Source organism: Engystomops pustulosus, chromosome 5, assembly GCF_040894005.1.
Source record: "Engystomops pustulosus chromosome 5, aEngPut4.maternal, whole genome shotgun sequence".
In the NCBI taxonomy this organism is placed as follows: domain Eukaryota; kingdom Metazoa; phylum Chordata; class Amphibia; order Anura; family Leptodactylidae; genus Engystomops; species Engystomops pustulosus.
Window position 1 is genome coordinate 22,454,640 of NC_092415.1, and position 25,882 is coordinate 22,480,521.

The 25,882-nt window shown below is 45.2% G+C and overlaps 1 protein-coding gene across 1 annotated transcript in view; it reads left to right on the forward strand.

Annotated features, from left to right (window-relative positions):
* LOC140132489 (fibrocystin-L-like) overlaps positions 1 to 22,226 on the forward strand; it is a 136,310-nt gene extending 114,084 nt beyond the window's left edge. The window contains exons 65-78 of the mRNA XM_072151315.1: positions 579 to 689; positions 1,776 to 1,890; positions 2,203 to 2,292; positions 2,390 to 2,555; positions 3,229 to 3,461; positions 4,331 to 4,498; positions 4,588 to 4,745; positions 5,850 to 5,979; positions 6,755 to 7,126; positions 14,607 to 14,758; positions 14,911 to 15,060; positions 19,073 to 19,229; positions 19,764 to 20,007; positions 21,265 to 22,226. Of these exons, the coding sequence (XP_072007416.1) occupies positions 579 to 689; positions 1,776 to 1,890; positions 2,203 to 2,292; positions 2,390 to 2,555; positions 3,229 to 3,461; positions 4,331 to 4,498; positions 4,588 to 4,745; positions 5,850 to 5,979; positions 6,755 to 7,126; positions 14,607 to 14,758; positions 14,911 to 15,060; positions 19,073 to 19,229; positions 19,764 to 19,993 (2,232 nt within the window). The 3' untranslated portion in view covers positions 19,994 to 20,007; positions 21,265 to 22,226. The remainder of the gene's footprint in view (positions 1 to 578; positions 690 to 1,775; positions 1,891 to 2,202; positions 2,293 to 2,389; positions 2,556 to 3,228; positions 3,462 to 4,330; positions 4,499 to 4,587; positions 4,746 to 5,849; positions 5,980 to 6,754; positions 7,127 to 14,606; positions 14,759 to 14,910; positions 15,061 to 19,072; positions 19,230 to 19,763; positions 20,008 to 21,264) is intronic.
* Positions 22,227 to 25,882: the final 3,656 nt, after the last annotated feature.

The following is a 25,882-nucleotide window of genomic DNA, read 5'->3' on the forward strand; positions in this document are numbered from 1 at the left end:
ATTTGCAGACAGGCAATAGAGGGAAGGGTTAATGGGGTGGAATACTACTCAGGCGCTTCATTAAACTGTGATAGAGGTATCTCATCTTTCTAGAGGGAGATTGATCAACTTCTCACTCAAGGATATTGTGTATCACTGTAAAGTGTTCATGGAAGCCACCTAGTCGGTTCCTGTCATTGAGTTTTATTACCCAATCCTGGTGGCTAAAGGTGGCCGTGCGACTTTTTTGAAGTTTGAATTAAGTATTTAATTACCCAGCCACCATCGGAATATACACTAACGGGGCCCACAAATATTGTTTCCCCCTCCCTCCTGGAAGGGGAAACCTTGTTGTAATATGCCCTAAAATTGGTCACAAAGAAGCAGCACAAGGCAGTGCTATGAAAATAGTGCAGCAGAAGGGTTATACGTATTATGTGAATACAAGAAAGTACTGAGCATACACGAGGGATGAGATCCTATGTCCTGGTGGGAAGATGCCATCGGTGGGGCTTGATGTAAGGAATTGTTTTGCTCTGCTTGTTCAACCATGTCTGATAATAAAGATTCTGACTTCTCTTATGTCTTTATCATTTCAGGTCTCATCCTCAGTGCAGATCTCTGATGTCTTCCTGGCAGATAACGGAATGGGAATACTTACTATAATATACACACCAGGAACGGTCTCTCCCAAAACTGTCCAGATCTCAGTAAGTATACGATAGATAAACAGACATTTTCTGTTTCCCCTTGACTTCTGTACAATGAACATATGTCTGTCAGAATCCTGGAGGGTTTCATTCTTTGTCTTCTACTCTATCCATTAAGAAAATCGGAATCCTATATTTTTTCCTTCATAGAAGCAGTTGACTACAATTACTAAGTAGTGTTGAGTGAACCCAAGCCACAAAGTTCAGGTTTGTAGCGATTAGGCATTCAGATTCGGCACTCCACCAGATTATAATTATGCACGCCTCTTGTTTCTCTGTTCTCCTCCCCCTGCCCCCGAGTGCCGTCAGCAAGCTCTTAGCACTTCTCACAATTGTTATCCTACAGAATGTTATCCATGTTATCCTACTGTGTAGGTGTAGGATAACGCACATGCACGAGAAGTGTTAAGAGCCAGATGATGTCGGAGTCTTTTTTCTTGGATGTGTTCGATTTCTGGTTGGCAGTATGTCACGGTGCACCTGGGTCTTCAATCAGTGAACTCTGGCTTAGCGTTCAATTCATGTTTATGGTAGAGGATGAGATGAGTGGTGGGTGGTGAGATGTAATACTATTACATATAAGTGGGATGTTCCGTCATCACCAGCCCGGCAGTAAGTGCCAAAAACGTGATAGACCAGTGCTAGACAACACCTGTATGTTTTGAGTTGTTACAACTAAATTGTATTTTCTTTTTCATATTCTCTCATACATATACCTTTGTCACATAATATGGAAAAACTGATGATTTGAGAGTCAAAATTAAACGATCCACTCTTATATTTCTTACCCTACCTAAGTTGGTTGTTTGTTGAGTGCGGTAAAAGTTGGGGACACTGTCGTTTAAGACAAGAGGGTCGGTTTTTCTTAGAGACATACTGGCAGTTTTTGAGCATTGTAATTGGTTCCAATCCCAACCCCTCAGATGTCGCGATCAGTAGTGACCATGGCATCTGAGCACTTGGATTCTAACTCTCTGGAGTCCTTTATTGTGAAGCAGATCATTTTAAAAGACTTACATTTATTTCATTAAGAAAGAATTGTTCCCAATGTAAACATAAATTATAAAACTTGTTTCTGAACTTCAGAAATCCTTGCTGGTGGGCAGCAGTCCGGACTTTGACTGTAGCGATATCCTGACAAGCAGTAACACCAATGTCAGGCTTTCGGCTCAAGACCGCAGTGCCAGACCTCCGGTATCAGGTAAGTATTGACTCTTCTGTTATGATTTTGGATTAAAAAAAAGATAACAATTTGTATTTTTCATGGATTCCTCAAAAAGAATATAGTAAATATAGGACCCCTAACTATTATATGCCTCTTGTACTGATGCGGTCTTTCCTTTGTGGTAGGGGGTTTTCCCATTGGCCTCTTTTTAGAAATGTTTTACAAAATTTGAGTGCACTCTGAGCTCCCGGATCACATCTGGATGGTCATAACGTTACTGTACGTATGCCCATATACAGTAGATTGATTTTTTTTTTCTCCATTCCCTTTTCTCCTTTTTTTATACAGGTGGCAGAAGTGGAATTTGTTGGCCGACGTTTGTGTCTGGTTATAACGTGGGGTCTAGAAACTCCATTGCTGGCCTCATGACTGTGCAAGGTAGTGTCATCTTTTATACTTCATAGTTTACTCCTATTCTTTTGTTTTCTCTCCATATTGTGGTAAATTGATGTTGTCATCCTCATTTCATGGTTAGATACAACGTTTGTGGGATACAAATCCGTGTGTTCTGGACAATCCAACGTCATGTTCATCACCAACCCAGAATATGAAGATTTGCAGCATCCGGTGGAAGTTTCCAGGATAACAATATCAGACAGTGCGGAGGATCAGAAAGTCTTTATCCATCGGCCTGATGTATCGTAAGTAGCTGACCTTTAATAATCTGGCATCTTTCTATTTATTAAATTTTCCAAATACAAAGGCCATACAGGTAAGACGTATGACCGATAATAACCCACTGGTTTGGGGAGGGCTGCCAGACAATTTTATGTATGGAGATGTTGTAACTTTTCTGGGATGGCAGATCTTTTGGAAGGGTGGGACATGTTAGATTTCAACATACTTGATCCTTTTGTTTCTTGACCATGTGTGGATCTATATTAGTGGTTGGTATCTTTTGGTTGTTATTTTTCATTCACCTTCTTCTGATGTTCCTTAGTCCAATTACCTCTACCTTTCCGCCTCTTACGCAGAGAAGAGTAATCCTGCAACTCTTTCTTCCAGTAGCAGAGAAGATCGGACTAACCAGAGTTGGGCCTTGTCTTGATGCCCATATGACATTAATAGCTGTTGGGAAAACTCTTCTTTTCCGCTTGATATATCCATGGTTTTTCTCCCCAAAAACATGTTTAAGCATAATATAATTCAAACTATCTGAATCTTTTAATGGCAGAAGGCTGGAATTTATGGTTAACCAGAGAAGTCAAGTAGGCATTCTAGGTTACCACATGTGATAGATTATACTGTAGATTACTAATTAAGGTTTGTGTGTGTTTTGAAGTTACATTATTGTTTTTTATCTTATCCCCAAAGAAAAGCCAACCCCTCTGAATGTGTGGACATGACCTGCGACGCTAAGAGGAAGGCATTGCTGAAAGATCTCGATGGTTCTTTCCTGGGGAATGTTGGGGCTGTAGTTCCACAATCGGAATACCAGTGGAATGGAGTTGCAAGTTACGGTCTTGGAGACTACAGGATTCCAAAAGTTATGCTGACTTACCTGAATGGAAGTCGAATCCCTGTGTCACAGGTGGCACCAAACAAAGGTGAATACCCCTAAAACCGTGTGGGCCTTGTAACAAATGGCCCGGACTCACATTGGTCAAGTCTTCATCCATGTTGGGTTTTTTAACATAGCACCATCTTGACTCTACTTTTGTAGTGTAGTCATAAATAAACTATAGTGAGTGGCTACACGTGAGTAAGCCCATTGTAAAGGTACTGGAGGGGCATTTTATTGGAGGACCTCCAGGGATTCCGAGTAGCACAATAACCACTTACTGTTTCCAGGTAATAGGGAACATTATTTATTTTTTATCACATTTTGTTAAAACAACATCAGTTCTTCTACACTTGCACATGACAAACATCCCTCATGTAATTCCAGACAGACTAGATGATGTTCAGGTCCGGGCTCTGTGGAATCAATATCCAAATTGATCAGAAATATTTACTCCTTTCAGATTTATGTTTTTTCTTTAATTCACTTTTATTTTGTAAATTGTTCTTACTGTTCTTACTTTATGCATTTTTTTAGCATTAGGCTACATTCACAAGAACGTACAGGAGTTGTATACACGGCCGATGTATATACGTCCCCCATACACTGCAATGGCCTCACAGCGCCATATGGGAGAGGTACGGTGCAGCACATGTGCGGCAGCGTACCGTTCCGTAGCCCGTAGAAAGATAGGACATGTCCTATCTTTCATTGGGATACGGCGCCGGGTCCTATGTTACCCTATGGAGAGGGGCGGGGGTGAGCGGCCACCTTTCCCCGGCGCAGATGTATGCCCGTAGTACATATAGTGTGAATGTAGCCTTATACTGTATACTTTACTTTTTTTTATCAGCGTTACTGGTTTTATCACCAGCACCAAATAAATAATAGAGTAAATGAAATCATCTTTTAAAGGTATCATCAGGGATAACACATGTGTGTACATGTCGTCCTGGGAGAGCTACAAATGCTTCGGCCTGAACTATGAGATGCTTGTCATTGAGAGTCTGGATGCCGATTCCGAGACGAGACGCCTTTCCCCGGTGGCGGTGCTGGAGGAAGGATATGTGGATCTCATCAATGGTTCGTGTGACGTTATATTTGTAGTCATAGATTTCCTTATGATTCATTATGATGGTTTCACCTAATTTTTTTTTATTTTTTAACTTTAGGGCCCTCAAACCATGGCTCGTGTTCTGGATACTCCTGTCGGAAGAGGCTTTCTTTATTTCATGCTATAGTGGCTACAAACAAGTCAGTGGACGTTTATTTTACCAGCACGAGCCCCCAGAAACTCCGACTGAGAATGCTCAACAGCGATGACACCAAGGTAAGTCATTGGGGCTTATTTACTAAGGGTCCGCGGACCACACTATGGTCGAAAACTCCGTCGATTTCCGTTTTACGCCGCATTTAGCAGGGGTTTTTGGAGCGCGCAATAAGATTTTGGTGCATCGGCACTGGCTTTCATGCAACACAAATCGGGGGCGGGCCAGACGATCCGACTGATTCAGACTTAACATTTAAATTGTGTTGCATCCAATGCACTTACATACACCGGGAAAAAGAAGGTGAACTCTGTCGGACCTGAGCGGGGAAGCAAAAGATGCAGGAAATCGGGTGCACTTGATCTTTGTGAATCGCAGCAGCTGTTCATGATTGTCCGACAATGCACCTCGGGGATTTGGTCACTGAATCAAATCTTATATACTTTCTATATATATACGTTTTAACCCCATACTGACACGTTCCACCGACACGGTTAACCCACTTCTATTAACACTGTTAATAGTTTTAGGGTTTCCATAGTGGAAATGAGTTGATTTATGGGGAAGAGAGGGGGCAGTAAACATAGGCTGTGCAAAATCCCTTTAGAACCAAACAGGTCCCCACAAGTTTTATTACAGAATATAGAAATCTGGAAATTGGTTATTGAACTTCTAGTGGCGACATAAAGTAAAGATACAGTAAATGTTAGTTATTAACCTGTTTGGAAGATATGACTAATTGTCTAAGCAGTAATATCTCACAAGGAGACATAAATGTTCCCTATATTTAGGCCCTACGTTATTGGGTGCATATTATGTAAAATATGCATGCATCAGATCCCCCAAAGAAGGTTCCCAAGCAGGGAGCTCTTGTGTGGCATCCATATTTCCTAAAAGGGCAGTTATCTTAGTGGGACGTCTCACACCGAACCATATTAAAGATCCAAGTTGTGCCTTCCATGGGCCAGTGCTGAACCTTAGTTTCCTCTCAGATTTTATGTGGCACCATGCCTACGGGTCTTTAGTACAGACCTGGAGTTCTACCACATGTGGCATGTAAAGTCCAAGGATTACATAAGATAAGGGAAATCGTTGGTTAAATACTTGTGACTTGACTTAATTGTGTTCTATTGTCTCCCACCACTGACTAATTTCTTCCATCGTAGTCTGTCCGTGTGGGGATCTACTTCTCAAATCCTCAGCGATTGGACGTCTATGTTAATAATGTGTATATAAACCCTACAAATATACAATGGCAGGGATCTGACTATACACTGAATGCACCTACTTATCAGGGTAAGTTAATGCATGCTCCATTGCAGCTTGTATATGTAATGTTTCTAAAATAATTTTTGCCCCGATTAGTTTCCTGGTTGGATAGAGAGGATCTGGCCAACTCTCCCATGCCACCTTTAAACACTTGTCACCCTTTGTTACTGCTATTGAGATCCCTGGCCTGCTGCTAACATCATGAGCCTCCTCTCACCACCTGTTTTGGTATTTGTTACTACACACACACTGGGAATGCCCCAGAGGGATTTTTTATCTACATTGTGGCCCACCTTTCTTTTTGCTTCTTCCTGTTAGCGCTGACGGTTGTGGACGAGGCCTGTTCCTAGGGACCAAGCCAAAGTAACACATTCTGGCGCTTGGCCATACTACAGTCCCTGGAAATCCCGATGCCACCACACTGCTGTTAGGCCCTGGTGGGGAAACTTTGCATATATACAGAACTAGATGGATTGATAGACAACATCAAAAACATCTCCTACGCAGATGATCTAGCTCATTGAAATTATCTGGCCATTTTAATGTACAGTATGTCCTAACCAAATATAATTTTGAAGAAAATCAAAGATCACAATTTTTTTTCCACCTTTTCCACACATGCATCATGCTCATCTGAGCTCAGTCTGGATGAGAAGATCTTGTGAAATATCAGAGAATTTCAAGTCATCCAAGACTCCACTTAACATTTCTTGCCACTCTAATTCCATAAGTTCATTAAATTTGTTATCTATGTAGTACATGAGTTGGTTGATGATGTATGTGGTGTCCATTCTTCTGACAGGACAATACCTACCTCAGCTCAACTCTGCTGTCCTGGGAGAAAACTACTTTGATAAGGACTATAACATGTTGTATGTCCTGGTCAGAGGATCCACTCCGATAGAAATCCGTACATCTCCTCTGATTGTTGTTTCATTCAACCTTCCGGCCATGACCGTGGATCAGTTTTATGGGGACAATCTTGTCAGGAACCTTGCACTTTTCTTGAAGATCCCAGCGAGTAAAATCCGCATTACAAAGATCATTCGGGAGGGTTCCAGTCGTAGAAAGAGAGCGGCAGGAGGACTCAGCGTAGTCGTGGAAATTGCCGAACCACCGGCCCAACAAATAAACTCTACGGCTAGTAATACGACTGATAATTCTAACTCCACAGGTAAGTAGGGGAATGTTAACCATCGAGTAAAGATGAGAGGATCTATTTCTGGATTTGGATATTTTGGATATTTTCTGATTTTTTTCAGACTAATTTTTCGTTTTAGTGAGTTTGAAGCAAAGGTGAGAGCAGCATTGGTGAACCCAGACAAGAACCGGGAGTAGGAGTTGTCCTGATTGGCTAAAAAGCTGACCGGCAACCTCTATGAGCCTATCAGTGTGAACTACTGTTAGGATGACCAGAGATCGGTTAGGACATCGCTTGCAAGGTTTTTAGACCTGGGTCACAGGTGTAGAGCCTTTCAGCAATCTCTAATCCATTTGCAAACTACACTTCCGTGTAAGGGGTCTGGAATAGAGATTGGAAGAGATTTTGCTCTAGTATGGAGATGAATAAGGCAGTGTAGGTACTAGATAAGGTATTTTATAAGGAATGGTTGGAGTCAATGACAAAAGCTGCCTAGCTGAGCAGTGAAGATTAGTGGTCTGTTACCACCAGTGCCAGACGAGAAAGAGGAAAATCACAAAACACATTCCCAGTTGTGTAGTTGTTGCCATTTCATTCACTACCCAGTGTGCCCGTGTTCTGTTACAAGCAGGCAAGAGGGAAAGAGGAAAGCGCTGTCATTTTCAAAAGACATTCTTGGTGTTGCAGCCAACTATCCCTATGCCAATATACACTATGAGACAATATATAACATGATGCAATGATGCAAGGAGTCCCTCCTTCTTCATTAAACGGTAGTGCTGACATTGAATTCCTCTCTACTGGTGGGCTGTTTGTGCCCTCACGTAACCATTGTTCTCGGCACCTTCTAACAGCAAAGTCAGAAGAGCCTAGATGATGGCAAGTCATTGATATGATCAACCTGCTTTTCCCAGCCTAGAAATGCACCCACTCTCAAAGTCAGGAAACTGGGTTATATTTCTTAGGCCCCATGCACAAGCCCGACTACATAATGGCCTCCTTAGATGTCTATTGCACACAGGCATGGTGTGGTGAGCATGCAGTGTTTCACCGCACCGTGACCTAGCCGGAAACTGCCATGCAAAATAAAGGACACATCCGAGTGCTGCTGCCTATGGAGAGGGTAGGTTTGAGGAGCGCTCACATCTCCTCCCTCCTGCATCTGGCCGTATGCTACATGCAGGTACAGCTCAGGCAAGTATATGGTCGTGTACATGGGGCCTTAAAGTGAGTTCTAAAGTCAAGCAGTTAGTGATCCCTCACCAAGTGAAACTCCAACTAAAAGTAGGGTCTGAGAGCCTTTTTATAGGACAGCACGGAAAGCACATTTTGCCCTCTTGCTGCAAGCTCCAATGAGAAATCAGATTACACGTCTAATGATTTATATTTGCTGAGTTCTTCAGATATTCAACATTTCAACATTATGGAATTAGATATCCCCCGCTGGTTGTCCTGCGTCCATATCTACTAAGAGGCTCTAGCCTTTAAGTAAATACAGACGCAAACTCCACCAGTTCTGAACTGGGAGAGATTTTTGCTATAGTCTCTGACGGTTTTCTGGCAGAGACTATAGAAAATGTGGTGGACCTGGTGTTCACGCTGCCCCACAACCCCCTTCATTCACTACCCACGCTCTCCGACATGCCCCCACCAAGTGACATTGTCACGGGTGGTCCTGCGACCCATATCGCGGGTCGCAGGCTCACCCGTGCCCCCCGAGCCTCGCAGGCGCGGTGCCGGCGCCACTCACCTCCCCCCGCTCCGGAATCGCTGCCAGGTTCCGGCCGCGTGCGTCCCCGCCTCCTAGGACCAGTGCTAATTGGTGCACTGGCTGATCACTTCCCCTTTAAAAACCCTGCACCTTCCTCACACTCCTGCCGGATCTTTGTGCCTCACAGCCTTAGAGAAAGCTCTGTTGCTATTTGCCTGCGTCCCAGTGTCTCCTGCGTTCCAGTGTCTCCTGCGTGCCTGAATCCCTCCGTGTTCCTGTGTTGCCTGACTACCTCAGTGTTCCTGTGTACCAGTGTCCCTCCGTATTGCTGTCGTGAGTTCTGTGTTCCCGTACCCTTCTGCTTGGACCTCCTGTTGCTGACCCCGGTTTGGATTCTGACATTGCATCTCTGCCGCCTGCCCTGACCCTGTGCCTGGACTGTGACTTCGAGCTTGACTGCTGTTTCTGTACCTCAACCTTGGCCGCCACTGCAGACAAGTCACGCCTCAGGAACGACCTGGTGGTACCACGCCGCAGCTTGTCTAACCCGCTTTGCGGCGGGCTCTGGTGAAAACCGGGTACCACTTAGACTCCGGTCCCAGGTAGTGGCTTGAGTCATCGTCTGCAGTGGTCCAGCGGATCCACATCCCGCAAGCCTGACAGTAAGATCCGGCCATGGATCCCGCCGAGGTTCCGTCTTCCAGCCAGCCAGATCTTGCCACTATTGTGATCCACCAGTCTCGGCAGATTGCTGCTCAGCGAGATCGACTGAAGCAAGTTACCGCCACGCTTCAGCAACTGTTAGCTAACCAGCAACAGCAACAGGTACCTGAGGCTGCTCTTGTGACCCCTACTGCTCCGACTAGTCTGCCTGCTCTTGAACCTAGAATGCGGTTGTCTATGCCTAGCAAGTACGATGGCGATCCCAAGATGTGCCAGAGTTTTATTACCCAATGCTCCCTGCACATAGAACTTATGCGGACCCAATTCATCACGGAGCGATCTAAGGTGGCATTTATAGTCAGCCTTCTCTCGGGGAAAGCCTTGGCCTGGGCTACTCCCCTTTGGGATAGGAACGACCCAGTTACGGCTTCTCTTGCAGCCTTTTTGTCTGAATTCCGGTCAGTATTTGAAGAACCGGCTCGGGCCTCCTCCGCAGAGTCAGCTTTATTGAATTTACGTCAGGGGAATTGCTCCGTGGGAGAGTATGCGGTCCAGTTCCGTACCTTAGCGTCGGAACTTTCCTGGAATGACGCGGCCTTGTCTGCAGCTTTTAAGAAAGGTCTGTCCTCACAGGTTAAGGACGCTCTGGCTGCTCGTGACTTACCATCTTCTCTGAGTGGGCTCATCTCCCTAGCCACCCGGATAGATGTGCGCTTCTGGGAGCGTGCCGAAGAGTCACGTTTCGAGCAGAGTCCAGTCCGACCACGACGCCTTCCTCGACTAGCTCCTGTCTTCCAAAGACCATTCCAGTCTCCAGTTGTACCACCTGCAGAGGAGTCTATGGAGGTGGATAGAGCCAAATTGTCTCCTCAGGAGCGTAACAGAAGACGTCAAGGAAACCTTTGCCTCTATTGCGGTAGTCCTGAGCATTTCCTTGCATCTTGTCCTATCCGACCCCAACGCCCGGGAAACGCCAGCACCTAGGGTTATTGGGAGAAGCGTCCCTAGGTGTGAACAGTGCTTCTCCACGCCTGTTGATTCCGGTGCTGCTCAGCGTTGGTTCCGGCAATCAAACCCAAGTATCTGCCTTCTTGGACTCCGGCTCCGCTGGGAACTTCATGGATGCTGCATTGGTTTCCCAGTACCACATTCCAGTGATTCTTCTTGACAAACCGCTTGTTATTTCTTCGGTCAGTGGACAAATTCTCTCGGACCCAGTACGGTACCGCATGGAGCCGATAGTCATGCAAGTTGGTGCTCTGCATAAGGAGACCATGTCCTTCCTGGTTCTGCCACGCTCAACCTCGCCCCTCCTGCTAGGTCTTCCGTGGTTGCAGTTCCATTCACCAGTCCTTGATTGGAGAACGGGGGAGATTCTACGTTGGGGTCCTGACTGCCTTTCTTGTTGCTTGGATGCTCTTCACCCTGTGCCTCTCATGCTAACTTCCGTAGTTGCCAAGTCTCTGAAGGACCTTCCGGTTTGCTACCGAGACTTCACCGATGTTTTCTCCGAGAAGCAAGCAGAGGTTCTGCCTCCTCATCGCCCCTATGACTGTCCCATTGATTTGCTGGCGGGTACGTCTCCTCCACGAGGTCGGGTTTATCCGTTATCCGTGCCCGAGACTGAAGCCATGTCCGCTTACATAAAGGAAAATTTGCAAAAGGGGTTCATCCGCAAGTCTTCCTCCCCCGCTGGAGCTGGATTTTTCTTTGTCTCTAAAAAGGATGGTTCCCTCCGACCCTGCATAGACTATCGCGGTCTCAACAAGGTTACGGTGAAGAACCGCTATCCTCTGCCTCTCATCACCGAACTCTTTGACCGTCTACGAGGTGCCAAAGTGTTTACTAAGCTGGATCTGCGAGGAGCATATAACCTCATCCGAATTCGGGAGGGCGATGAGTGGAAGACAGCTTTCAATACTCGTGACGGGCATTTTCAGTATTTGGTAATGCCCTTTGGTCTCTGCAATGCTCCTGCTGTCTTCCAGGAGTTTGTTAATGATATTTTTAGAGACCTGCTCTACTCCTGTGTTATAGTCTACTTGGATGACATTTTGGTGTATTCTTCAGACCTTTCCTCTCACCAAAACCACGTCCGGCAGGTTCTCAGACGCTTAAGGACTAATCATTTATACGCCAAACTCGAGAAGTGTCATTTCCACCAGAGCAGTCTTCCGTTTTTGGGATACGTCATTTCTGGCCAGGGACTCCAGATGGATCCTTCTAAATTGGCAGCCGTACTTCAGTGGCCTCGCCCAGTGGGACTGCGTGCTGTTCAAAGATTTCTGGGCTTCGCCAATTACTATAGTCAGTTTATTCCACACTTCTCTTCACTTGTGGCTCCTATTGTGGCATTGACTAAGAAGAATGCCAATCCTAGACAATGGTCTCCAGCTGCTGAGGAAGCCTTTACTAAGTTAAAATCTGCCTTTGCCTCTGCGCCAGTACTTAGAAGACCAGATACGGAGAAACCTTTTCAGTTGGAGGTTGATGCTTCATCCGTCGGTGCTGGTGCAGTTCTTACCCAGAAGGGGCCCAAGGCTCGTACCTTCACCTGCGGGTTCTTCTCGAAGACATTCTCTCCTGCCGAGAAGAATTATTCCATTGGAGATCGGGAACTGTTGGCCATAAAGCTGGCTTTGGAGGTGTGGCGCTATCTCCTGGAGGGGGCTCGTCACCCGGTTCACATTTATACCGACCACAAGAACCTCCTGTACCTCCAGACCGCTCAGTGACTGAATCCTCGTCAAGCCCGTTGGTCTCTTTTCTTCTCCCGATTTGATTTCTTAATCCATTTCCGTCCTGCGGAGAAGAACGTTAAGGCAGATGCTCTCTCCCGTGCTTCGGATGTGGTTGGAGAAGACCCTGTGCCCAGTCATATTGTGCCTCCAGAACGTCTGGTCCTTGCAGCTCCAGTGGACCTTAGGCAGCTTCCACCAGGCAAGACGTACGTCAGACCTGCCCTTCGTAAGAGGATCCTGACATGGGGACATTGCTCTCGTGTGGCTGGACACCCTGGAGTGCAGCGTTCCATAGCCCTTATTTCCCGTTATTATTGGTGGCCAGACCTGGCCAAAGATGTGCGGGATTTTGTGGCTTCCTGCATCTCCTGTGCCCGAAACAAGTCATCACGCCTCAAACCTGCCGGTCTCCTGATGCCGTTACCGATACCCAGCCGCCCGTGGACTCATGTGGCCATGGACTTCGTCACTGACCTGCCATCATCCTCGGGGAATACTGTCATCTGGGTGGTAACCGACCGGTTCTCGAAAATGTCCCATTTTGTCTCCTTGCCAGGTTTGCCATCTGCTCCGCGTCTTGCCAGCCTGTTCTTCTCCCACATCTTTCGGCTGCATGGACTCCCATTGCACATTGTTTCGGACCGTGGGGTCCAGTTTGTCTCCCGCTTCTGGCGATCCCTGTGTAACCATCTTCAGGTGAAATTGGACTTCTCGTCAGCATATCATCCTCAGTCGAATGGACAGGTAGAGAGAATCAATCAAACCCTTGGCTGCTACCTTCGGCACTTCGTCTCGGCCCGCCAAGATGACTGGTCTTCCTTGTTGCCATGGGCGGAGTTCTCATACAACTCCCTGGACTCTGAAGCTTCTGGTTCTACTCCCTTCTTCATTGTTTATGGACAACATCCACGTCCTCCTCTCCCTCTGCATGTGTCCACGGAGGTTCCTGCTGTTGACGAGTTGGTACGAGACCTTAAGACAATTTGGGAACAAACTCGCCTTTCATTGAAGCAGGCTTCCGCCCGTACCAAACTCCAAGCGGATAAGAAACGCAGGCCATCTCCTGTTTTTTCTCCTGGGGACAAGGTCTGGTTGTCAGCTAAATACATCAGGTTAAAGATTCCTGGATACAAGCTTGGTCCACGCTTCTTGGGTCCTTTCGAGGTTATATCCCGCATCAATCCGGTATCTTACAAGCTGCGCCTTCCTTCCACCATGCGCATCCCGAACTCCTTCCATGTCTCTCTACTCAAGCCTGTTATTCTGAACCGCTTCTCCCAGCAAGTACCTCCTCCTGCTCCGGTGGCTGACTCCTCAGATATTTATGTGGTAAAGGAGATCCTCGACATGAAGACCGTAAAGGGTAAGCGGTTCTTCTTGGTTGACTGGAAGGGGTTCGGGCCTGAGGAGAGATCTTGGGAGCCTGAAGACAACATCCTGGACCATGATTTACTACAGAGATTTTTACAACCCAAGAAGAGGGGGAGGCCGAAGGGGGGCGGTACTGTCACGGGTGGTCCTGCGACCCATATCGCGGGTCGCAGGCTCACCCGTGCCCCCCGAGCCTCGCAGGCGCGGTGCCGGCGCCACTCACCTCCCCCCGCTCCGGAATCGCTGCCAGGTTCCGGCCGCGCGCGTCCCCGCCTCCTAGGGCGCGCACGCGGTATCTTCAGGAAATTTAAAGGGCCAGTGCACCGCTAATTGGTGCACTGGCTGATCACTTCCCCTTTAAAAACCCTGCACCTTCCTCACACTCTTGCCGGATCTTTGTGCCTCACAGCCTTAGAGAAAGCTCTGTTGCTATTTGCCTGCGTTCCAGTGTCTCCTGCGTTCCAGTGTCTCCTGCGTGCCTGAATCCCTCCGTGTTCCTGTGTTGCCTGACTACCTCCGTGTTCCTGTGTACCAGTGTCCCTCCGTATTGCTGTCGTGAGTTCTGTGTTCCCGTACCCTTCTGCTTGGACCTCCTGTTGCTGACCCCGGTTTGGATTCTGACATTGCATCTCTGCCGCCTGCCCTGACCTTGTGCCTGGACTGTGACCTCGAGCTTGACTGCTGTTTCTGTACCTCAACCTTGGCCGCCACTGCAGACAAGTCACGCCTGAGGAACGACCTGGTGGTACCACGCCGCAGCTTGTCTAACCCGCTTTGCGGCGGGCTCTGGTGAAAACCGGGTACCACTTAGACTCCGGTCCCAGGTAGTGGCTTGAGTCATCGTCTGCAGTGGTCCAGCGGATCCACATCCCGCAAGCCTGACAGACATGAAGATCAGGAAAAAGCAAAACATGCGGGGGCATGTATATTTCCATTTGTATTATCCATCCATTCCATTATTTGTTCTAAATCTTTTTTATCTCAATCTATTGCAGTTTCTCAGTAATAATTTTCTGTTGTCTTTCAGACGGACTGTCATTCTCAGATTTCCAGACTATGAGTAAGAACCTGGCATCTGCCGCCATTGATGGAAGTCTCAGCTCTCAGCTGAACGTCACCGTGTCATCATTGTCCATTTCTGACCCAGTTCCACCTCCGAGTGATCCTGCCTGGAGTCAGGTAACTAACATTATAATGATGATAATATGTAGCAGGATGCTCACTCGTATGCATGGTTGAACCTGATGGACATATGTCTTATTTCAACTGCACTAAATGTAAGCTTTAAACTGTATTGGCATCCTCCATGTCTATATTATGATGTTTTCAAGGTGGCGGCTGCATCTGAGAACAAGACTTCGTCCTCTACTGGCAGCTATCTGGCCACAGTATCTACTCTGAAAGTCATCCAAGAACCTGTGGCCGGACTTCCTGGAGAAAGACTTTACCAGCAGCCATGTGTGATGGCTCAAGACTCCAACGTAAGTACCGTGCACGTAACATACATTGACCTGAAACACACACAGGAGAGACCTTGCTAAGGTTCTACATCCTGGCAGAAAAAAAATCCCCACCACGGACGATGACATAAGCCCACACCGGGGATCCGAGTGAAAGCAGGTTGGACTTGCTGCAGCCTGGTACCACCAGGTCGCTACATAGGCACGACTTTGTCCACAGTAGTGGCCAAGGCAAGGTACAGAGTCGTGAGGCAGAATCGTGGTCGTCAACAGGCAGGAGGTCAAGACAGGCAGCACAGGATCAAGTTCAGGAACGGAACCGGGGCATTGAGGAAATCTCAATACTTGCAAGAGGCATACAGGAATAAGCTTTCTTAATGGCATGAGGCACAAAGATCAGGCAGGGGACACAGGAAGGGGCTGTGAATTTAACAGGAAAGAGGGCCGGCCGGTGCCAATTATCGGCGCACTGACCCTTTAAATCTCAGAACGCCGGAGCTTGCGCATCCTAGAAGGCTGAGGCGCAAGGCGCAGCGAGGAGACTGCCAGTGTAATGTGGTCAGGTAAGCAGAGCTACTGCAGGCAAGAGGGGGTACGGGGAGGCACACGGGTGCGCCTGCGACCTAGGAAATGGGTTGCAGGAGTACCCATGACAGTTATTGCCAGCTATACATATAAACATGTGCATAACTACACAAAAAAAAGTTCCTTTCTGTGGAATTGACTGGGATCTGTGTACCATAACAATAGAAAATGGTGAAAGTGGATATTAAAATATAACTTTTAATGTAATCAATTTAAACCACATTATATACATAAAAATAAAACTCATATACCACAGATCAATGGGCACAAGAGACTTTGTAAACAGCACATTAACCATTAGAGAAATATCAGTTGCAGTGTGAAAATAGAAAATCAAAAACCTGGTCAGATCTTACCAAGAGCAGCCAATGGGTTCAGTGTAAACACAATGGGGGTCATTTACTAAGGGCCCGATTCGCGTTTTCCCGATGTGTTACCCGAATGTTTCCAATTTGCGTCGATTTTCCCTGTATTGCCCCAGGATTTTGGCGCACGCGATCGGATTGTGGCGCATCGGCGCTGGCATACACGCAACGGAAATCGGGGGTGTGGCCGAACTAAAAACCCGACGGATTTGGAAAAACCGCCGCATTTAAAAAAAAAAATGTGTCGCGGAGCTTGCACTTACCTTCACTAGGTATAGGCTGGTGAACTTGGGTGCGTTGCGATGCTCTTCAGCGCAGCAGTGCCACCTGGTGGACGTCGGAGGAACTGCCTTAATGAATCCCGGCCGGACCCGAATCCACTGCAGAGAATGCGCCGCTGGATCGCGAATGGACCGGGTAAGTAAATCTGCCCCAATGTGGGGATTCTCACTATACAAATTGTCTGGTCCTAAAGCCCGATAAATATCAATACATAAGAAATATCAGTGAGGGCATAACAGAGCTACTCCACTGCCCCACAACTGATAAACCTATCCTGTATATACCATGAGTAGAGTTGAGAGGAACCGATGTTCACATTCAGGTTTGGGATCAGTCAATCGGGCAAGTTGATGGCTCCAGCAACGAGCCATGACTATAATTAGCTAGGGGGAAACCCCTGGCCAATCACAGCCAAGGCTAGCTGCCAGGTGCATCAATTTGTCTGATTGGCTTTTTGGTCGCCAGACCAGCAATATGTAGAATATACACAGCAGTAACCAGTACTCACTAAATGATTGGTCAATCAAAGGGAACCAGTCTTTTGACCAGGCATAAATAGTAGTCAACTTACAAAAGCAAATGCCCTCAAGAAATATATAAAACTTAGCATTTAATTAAATCAAGTTAAAAATTGGTCTCAGCATATACATAAACAAACAAACAAACACAGTTGTAATGTATGTTGAACCTAGTCAGGGACAATCAACATAAACCAGGACAATTTATCCTGGACAAATGCACAGTGTATGAGGGCATACAATTGCTTCAGGCATATAATGCGGCAGATATGGGGGAAGAATATAATTTTTAGTTAAAAGAAAGGTTTGGTCTCACCAGTCTTCATCCCAGGGAAAGAGGTACAGCAATAAATTGGTTATGCTCTTACCTGTCTTCATCCAGGGGTAGGGAGTAGGGAAATCTACTGTGGCGTATTCCTAGTTCACCCTACTATATCTTAACCCTAACCCCATGGATTAGCTCCCGGCCCTTACAAGGGCGGTCCCCAGTCTGCCCCTAAGTGCGGCTATTATGCCCTCAAACTAGAGGATGCATGAAAAAATCACTTCCCCACGAGTTTCGTGTACCGGTAAGAGTACACTCCTCAGGGGAATAGTGTGCAAGATTTGGTTGAGGAAATAAGCTTGAGTCTGGAATGGACATCGGTCCATAAAAATTACGGAAGGCGAGCAGTGGCTCGTCTTCCCCAAACAAGCATGGACCCAAACGCTAGGTCAGGGACGGCATCGGTTACTGCGCACGCGCCAGAAATGGGCTGAGATAGGCCTGCCCACACCACGCCTCCGGCACATGACTGTGAAGCGGTACGTCATGGTTGTGGGCGGAGTCCAGGATCGGAGGTTGCTGAGTAGTGATCCAGCCTTCCCCGCCTTGATCTCGACATCACCGCACCTACACCCTCCCATCGATCATGACGGGTAAGTATCAATTTCACTTGTGAGGGGGAGTGTCTGCCTCGTATCGTGCGGGGACTCAGATAAGGAGTTCTCACCCGCATGACTGATGAGATAGCCTGAATCTAAGGGGCCATAATGACCTCTCATTGTAGAGAGCCACATCGATCCCCCCATTGCAGGCTCCTCTTAGAGGCTTAATACAAAGGTCAATTTTAGTTCTGGTTTATTAAAAATAGTTCCGTACGTCAAGAACCGAACTATGGCTGTAAGTCTTGAAAACAATTTTTTGGACACATTAAACTCGTAGACGAGAAAGCGAAAGTAGTGGCTATGAACGTATTAAGCAGCCCCGTTATGTAAAAGGGTACATGGGAAGGAGGAAACAAGGTATTAGATGACGACCATATATAGGCTAAACACCTGACCCAACATCAAATTCCACCTCAAGAGGTGGATTAAGATTTACAGAACGGTAGGGTGGAGAGAAACGTGTGCTTGTGAAGGCAGACTACAGGAAACTCGCCCAGTTAAGGGTTTCATTCAAACCTTAGGGAGCAACCGTGTCGAGGAGGAAAATACATCTTGTCTCCCTTCGCAAGATGGTTCCCCTGAGGAGTGTACTCTTACCGGTACACGAAACGCGTGGGGAAGTGATTTTTTCATGCATCCTCTAGTTTGAGGGCATAATAGCCGCACTTAGGGGCAGACTGGGGACCGCCCTTGTAAGGGCCGGGAGCTAATCCATGGGGTTAGGGTTAAGATATAGTAGGGTGAACTAGGAATACGCCACAGTAGATTTTCCTACTCCCTACCCCTGGATGAAGACAGGTAAGAGCATAACCAATTTATTGCTGTACCTCTTTCCCTGGGATGAAGACTGGTGAGACCAAACCTTTCTTTTAACTAAAAATTGTATTCTTCCCCCATATCTGCCGCATTATATGCCTGAAGCAATTGTATGCCCTCATACACTGTGCATTTGTCCAGGATAAATTGTCCTGGTTTATGTTGATTGTCCCTGACTAGGTTCAACATACATTACAACTGTGTTTGTTTGTTTATGTATATGCTGAGACCAATTTTTAACTTGATTTAATTAAATGCTAAGTTATATATATTTCTTGAGGGCATTTGCTTTTGTAAGCAGACCAGCAATATGCAATAATACAGAACCCGAACGGTAACATCGGGTCCACTCATCTCTACCCATGAGGTTAAGTAGGTAGAGATCTACGCATAATTGTTGTGTAACGCCACAAGGTCCCCAATAAGTGTTTTGCAACAGATGCTTCTTCACGGGTAGAGACATGATGAAAATGGACTTTGTGAACGTCAGTAATTGAGGTTTGCATTGCTTTTTTATGTTTTTGTATTTTAATTTACTAGGGGAACTGTGTCTCTGTAAGTACAAGTTCTCTGACTCTAACAGCCACCCTGAAATACCCCAATAACACCATCGTCAGCAATGGACTGGATGGAAACGTGACCATCGCATTCGTCAGCTGTTGGGCAAACTTCACCGACCTTGGTCTGAAGCTGCCAGGTAGAGGCTGTACCCTGATATATTATCTATGAGAATGTGCTGATATATATTATCTATGAGAATGTGCTGCTATATATTATATATGAGAATGTGCTGCTATATATTATATATGAGAATGTGCTGCTATATATTATATATGAGAATGTGCTGCTATATATTATATATGAGAATGTGCTGCTATATATTATCTATGAGAATGTGCTGCTATATATTATATATGAGAATGTGCTGCTATATATTATATATGAGAATGTGCTGCTATATATTATATATGAGAATGTGCTGCTATATATTATATATGAGAATGTGCTGCTATATATATATTATATACAGGAAATTCCCAATATTCCATTAATCAGTGGATGGGAAACCCTGTGCACCATGTCTTTAGCTACAGGATTATTCTTGTTCTCTCATTTGCCCAAAAGCTTTTTGCTTTGTTTGGTTGGTGACTTGTACCCTCTATTTTACTTTTGAGGGTAATAGTTGAAGGAAAAAGGTGAAATTTTAATTTTATGGAAATCTCTATTTCAGGAAAAGGATACAAGCTGGAATTTGTGCTGAATAGGGTCTCTGTGCAGACTCGATCTTTTGATGCCAGAACTGTGACAGCCACAACAAGCACCAGTACCAGCACCAGTACCAGCACCAGTACCAGTACCTCATCATCAGGCGCTGCTCTCGCCATATACGGTCCATTCCAGGCGTTGCTGACTTTGGCCATCACCTTGATTACTGTGAATCTATTGAGGGACGGATTGTAAGGAGTGAAACACAGGTCAGATATAGACTATGTAAAATTCGGACTCAAACTGGGTTTTTTGGGCAGAGTGGCATATTTTTTCTTCTGATGACCATCAGAAACACATTGGTGGTGTCTGTGTGGCTCCAGAGTCTTCCTGCAACAGTTAAGGGTCAGCTCACATTTACGTAGAGGATTTCCATTTTACTCTTTCTTTTAGACACGTAACAAAAACTAAAAACAGAAGGTGAATGGACAGTCTTCCATATGCCTTCTACCATTGCATGGAATATTACTGTATATACTCGAGTATAAGCCGACCCGTGTATAAACAAAGGCACCTAATTTTACCACAAAAATTAGGGAAATGTATTGACTTGAGTATAAGCCTAGGGTGGTAAATACAGCCGCTACTCTTTAGTCTTAAATCATTAATTTACTCCATCAGTTTCCACTTATCAATGAAATGTCCATCAGTCTTTCCTCATCAATGAAATGTTCAGTAGTCTCCCCTCATTAATAAAATGTCCACAGCAGCCCCTTCAATTAATAAAATGTCCAGCAGAGCCCCCTCATTAAAGGGGTTATCTGGGTTTTAAAAATTACTTATGGCCGGGCTGGGGAGGGCTAGTTAAACATAATAAACATGTACTTACCTCGTCCTCGTCCGCTGATGTCCCGCGGTCCGGTCGATCCATGCCAATGTTTGTTTACAGGGGCACGGAAGCCGCGCACAGGGAGCTTCCGGTCCGCGATGTGGCCGGCTCCTCCTATCCGTCCCTATCTCTCAGCGTTGTAAGCGCTCGGAGATGGTGTTGGATGGGAGCTTCCGGCGGCACTTGTAATGAAACCGGCGCACAGAGAAGACCGGCCGCGGTGTGGGACATCGGCAGCACCGGACGAGGTAAATACATGTTTATTGTGTTTAACTAGCCCTCCCCAGCCCGGCCATAAGAAATTTTTTAAACCCGGATAACCCCTTTAATAAAATGTCTATGGCAGAGTACCCCATTAATAAGATGTCATAATGTGTGTGCAGGCAGGGAAGAGGACACTGAAGGTGAGCGCCGGAAGGTAAGTACTACATTTATTTTTTTTATATCCTTGAGTAGTCAGCAGTCTGAAAAAACTGAGTTTTCTGTATATCTTTGTCTGAATGACTACACTGTAATCCAGAGCAAACAAAGAGATGTCCTGACATATAATGAAACAGATCATCATCAGGTCACCTCCTATACAGGGCGCAGCATCCACAGAGCAAGAGGTTTAACACTGATCTTTATGTTTCCGCAGATATGAAAATTTCCAGAAGATCGGATGTTATGGTCAATTTCCATGCTCTATAATTTAATCAATGTCTCTATATTTATCTCATTAAGTCAAAAATAATATATATCAGTCGACTTTTTAGAAGTTTTTGTAGGACATTCTATAAAAGTATAAATATTGTGCCCCTTTACAATTTATTAGTAGGAATAACCTTGTTATTTGTAGAGAAGTGAATAAAATACGTATCGGGTATTTGGCGTGTAGATCCCACGCAATATTCTAATGTATCTTGTATAACGTATGACTATACAAAGCGCTAGACACATGGACATACATGGGAGAATTCTCACATAGCTGATTTATATATACAACTGACTGATTTATATTAACTTCCCTTTACGTAGGGGCAGGAACTGGTCTGTATTGTCTGCGGTATTGGGTAAATCTTCGAGGAGCTGTATAGGCTCCGCTGCTTCAGCAACACAAATCTGTGAAGCAAGAACCCAGAATCCAAGGCTGAACCTATATTTATAGAGTTTAAAATTCTTTAGAATTTGAGCTATTTTATGTATGTACACACATCCTTCATGTATCACAGCTGTCTGTGAGAAGTTAGTGTCCTACATAGAGGACTACAACCACCATCAGACTACAGTGACCACAGTAATGCTGATCTGTGATTGGTCACCTACAATGGAGACAAACACAGACAAGAAAGTCAAGATTTGAATCTGGTTTATTGTTCTGTGAAGATGAGTTATAGAAGATACAAGATCAGTGTTGGACTGGGTTTCCTTAGGCCCACCAGAGAGAATCAATTTGGGAGGCCTACTCTTCATTATCCCCCAGAAAATATTCTCTAGCAACCTTCACTCGTCACTCGTCCAGTTATTTTATGGTGATCCTGCTGTCTCCCCATTGATGTTTCTAGAATCCTCTATCAGGCTGTTCAATAAAATAAATATACAATAAATATTTCAATGTGATTTTCTGCAAAGTACAGGTTATTAATAAATGAAATGGGGGGGGGGGGGCACTGATCTAAACCTGTTTCTAGAACCTGATTATAACGACTTATTATAATAAAGTACAATTTTGCCTATGAAACTTTGTTACTTTATAACTAAAAGCCCATAAATAGCTGCTCCATTTACACTCATCTTCTATAGTCCCATAGTGAATGAAGGGAGCAGCTACACACATGCACCACCAGACGAATTGTCTATTCAGTGGTACTAGGGAGCCTTGTTGTTGGGACTGATCGCAGTCCTAGAAGAAAAACTGCCAGTATACAGCATGTTCTCTTCTATCCTGTACATACTGTATAAATCAGGACTACGAGAAGTGGGAACCGAAGCGATCACATATTTATCATATTCACCACAATTCAGATTGCACCAGTTTCCATATATCTGGGCCATAGACATCGCAACGACAGCCGGAGCATCCAGGAGCCACTTGGCAATGTCAGAGACACCCTCCGATATCCCTCTGCTGGATGACGCAGTAGATATTGGGGCAGATTTACTTACCCGGTCCATTCGCGATCCAGCGACGCTTTCTCTGTGGTGGATTCGGGTCTTCCGGGGTTTCAGTAAGGTAGTGCGCCCGATGTCCACCAGGTGTCGCTGCTGTGCTGAAGTCCGCCGAGGTCCGCCGGAGTTCACGATCCATTGCTGGGTGCAGGTAAGCGCGTATCCAGCGACACTTTTTTTTAAAATGCAGCGGTTTCTCCGAATCCGTCGGGTTTTCGTTCGGCCACGTCCACTGATTTCCGTCCTAACTTCCTGGTGTAAATTATAGCACAATTCATTCGCCAAAAACACAAACCCTGCGCCACAATTGATAAATGCCCCCCCCAATTAGTGGGGTAGAGGCTACCCCAACACAGATGAGGTTGGTCTGGGGACCTCCGCCTGGCTATAGGATATGTTTGAGCTCTACACTGATATGAAATAGATGCAATCTAATATATGAAGCTGATTGTCTATGTCCTCTGAAGGAATCTGCACCGTTGCATTTACAATTACAAAATTTCACGCAGACGCCTCCTGTGACTCGGGGAATTTCATAGACTAGGTTTTGAATTAAATTTTTTAACCCCACATTTTCAAAATACACTTAAATTACTTAATGCCAAACTATAGAAGCTCTGAACTATGATTGGTCAACATAGGACGTTTTCAGTACAAGACAGCTTATGTGTGAGTTAATATGATTTCAATTGTGTCCTGTAGCCAACGTCAACGTAGAGGCATAATATCATCTCTTTATACTCAGTCACAACCAGAGCTGCAGTCTTATCCTTGCCATACACTTATCCAACATTGTTGTAGAGGCGTTAGATCATCACTGATACTCCAGTCACATCCAGAGCTGCAATCATTTATAAATTTTTACATCATTTTTGATACTCCAGTTACATTCAAAGCTTCAATCATGTATCTACCATTATATTACCTGCAATGACTGCAGCTTTGGATGTGACTGGAGTAATTATTTGATATTATATCATCTCCGAAACTGCAGTCACATTCAGTGTTGCAATAATCTAACTATTATTATGTGATTTATTATGCTCCAGTCACATCCAAAGCTGCAATCATCTATCTACCATTATATAATCTCTAATGACGGCAGTTCTGGATGTGGCTGGAGTAATTATTTGATGTTATATCATCTTAGATACTCTAGTTACATCTATTGTTATATAATTTCTCTATTTCATTCACATCCAGGACTGCATCTGTCATTAGATCGTCTCTGATACTCCAGTCACATCCTGAACTGCAACCATCTATCTGTTATTATATCATCTCAGATGGCTGCAGATCTGGATGTGACCGGAGTATCAATCTGCAGTTACTGTATATCATCTATGATACCCAAGTTGCATCCAGAGCTGCAGTCTCATATCTACAAGTACTTCTTAAATTCTCTCTGGGTTAAGAAGTGACTATTTAGATGAAGAGAGGGAGCTATTGGCACCTATGGATGTCACACACAGATATGGCACCCCCTGCAGGAGGATGTTTATAGTAACACCCCTCCAGTAACACCCCTCCAGACAGGTGACACATTCCTGGAATAACTCTAGGGGAGGGGCTGACGTGTGGACACATGGTGGAATACACCCATTGGATGACTGTCTTCTAATGACCCCAATCGTTTTAGCGCCCCCACCAGGACAAGCAGCCCAGATACAGGACCAGGGGAAGTTAGTCTGAACACAGGTGGTTACAGGAGTAAAGCACATTTCTTTCTTTGGTTTGTGATTTTTATGTGCAAAATATTTTTGTTAACCCATTGGGGCAAGTTTACTAAGGGCTTTGTGCCAGTTTTGTGATAGACTTTGCACATTCTTTTAGGTTTATACTGCTTGCACAAGTATTTAAGAAGTGTCTGCACCACAATTGTGACGCAAGCAACCATTTTGTGGTGCATCTGCACTCGGCATCATGCAACGCAAATTAGGGGGCGTTCTGGCGCTCAGTCGGACCATGTTCCACATTTATCATCCAGTGTCCAAGAGAATTGTGTTGCATGCCCTATGTTAAAGGTGCACCAAAAAGAAGTTGGTGCACTAAGTCAGGGCAGTGCGGGGGACGCCAGATTCTGCCCTATGCAGACTACACAAGAAAACTGCACATAGTACAGACTATACATAAACAGGAGCTCACTGCAAGGTATGCTGAGTTAAACCAACCAATGCAACATTTAATATAAACATTAGCTATTAATCCGATAGTTCACAGGCATAAGTTATTACATATGTAATATCACATTATAGGATTAGGTGACAAAGGATAGCAATCAGGGGCAGCCCAATGTTACAGAAGGAGATTCCTAAAGGCTAGAATTGGGAAGCTGGCCACACTTCCTTCAAACAACCGGGAGGATTACTAGAGTAAGCGTTTTAGTAATGACCCATCCAGAGGGCCATTACATGTTGTGGCACATTATTTACCTTTCTTAAATGGGACACAGCATATATATATATATAGGGCTCAGTATTTATCTATCTCTCTCGAAAGGGCAGAGTATATATATCTCTATCTCTCTGGAAGTGGCACAGCATTGTTAGTGATATATTCCTCTACTGCAGCCATCTTGACCAAGAGAACCAAACAGAAGCCATTTTAGGTCTGGCCTGGGGGGAGGTGTATGTTGCCCACTGAGAAGTTATAGGGTTAAATGTCTTAATTCAGCCATTTTTGTTATTTAAACTGTTGTTTGCCTTCCACATTGTCCTTGGCATTTTACTGTCCTTCGGCCTGTATGGTTTTTTAATTTGTTCTGGTTCCACTTTATGTACATTCCGTGGCTCAGATAATATAAACAATACCATTTATCTGGGGAGAAGGGCCCTGAGAACACAGGACACAATTTATTAACCTTTTCGGGGAATGTCCTGGTAATTTCATTATGGCCAATAGCATTGCAATAGTCTATCTCCCCGTCACGACCCTTTTTCCTGATGATTTTGTGTTTTATATATGCAGCTGGGACTAATAAATGGGGAGAAGATTTTTACATGCACTAAGAGACTGACGTGTGTCTTGGTTTGTGTTCAAGTCCCGGTACCAGGGCAGCCATGAAAAAGTTAATTTAAAAGTCACCTGTACAACCGAAGTAAGGGCTG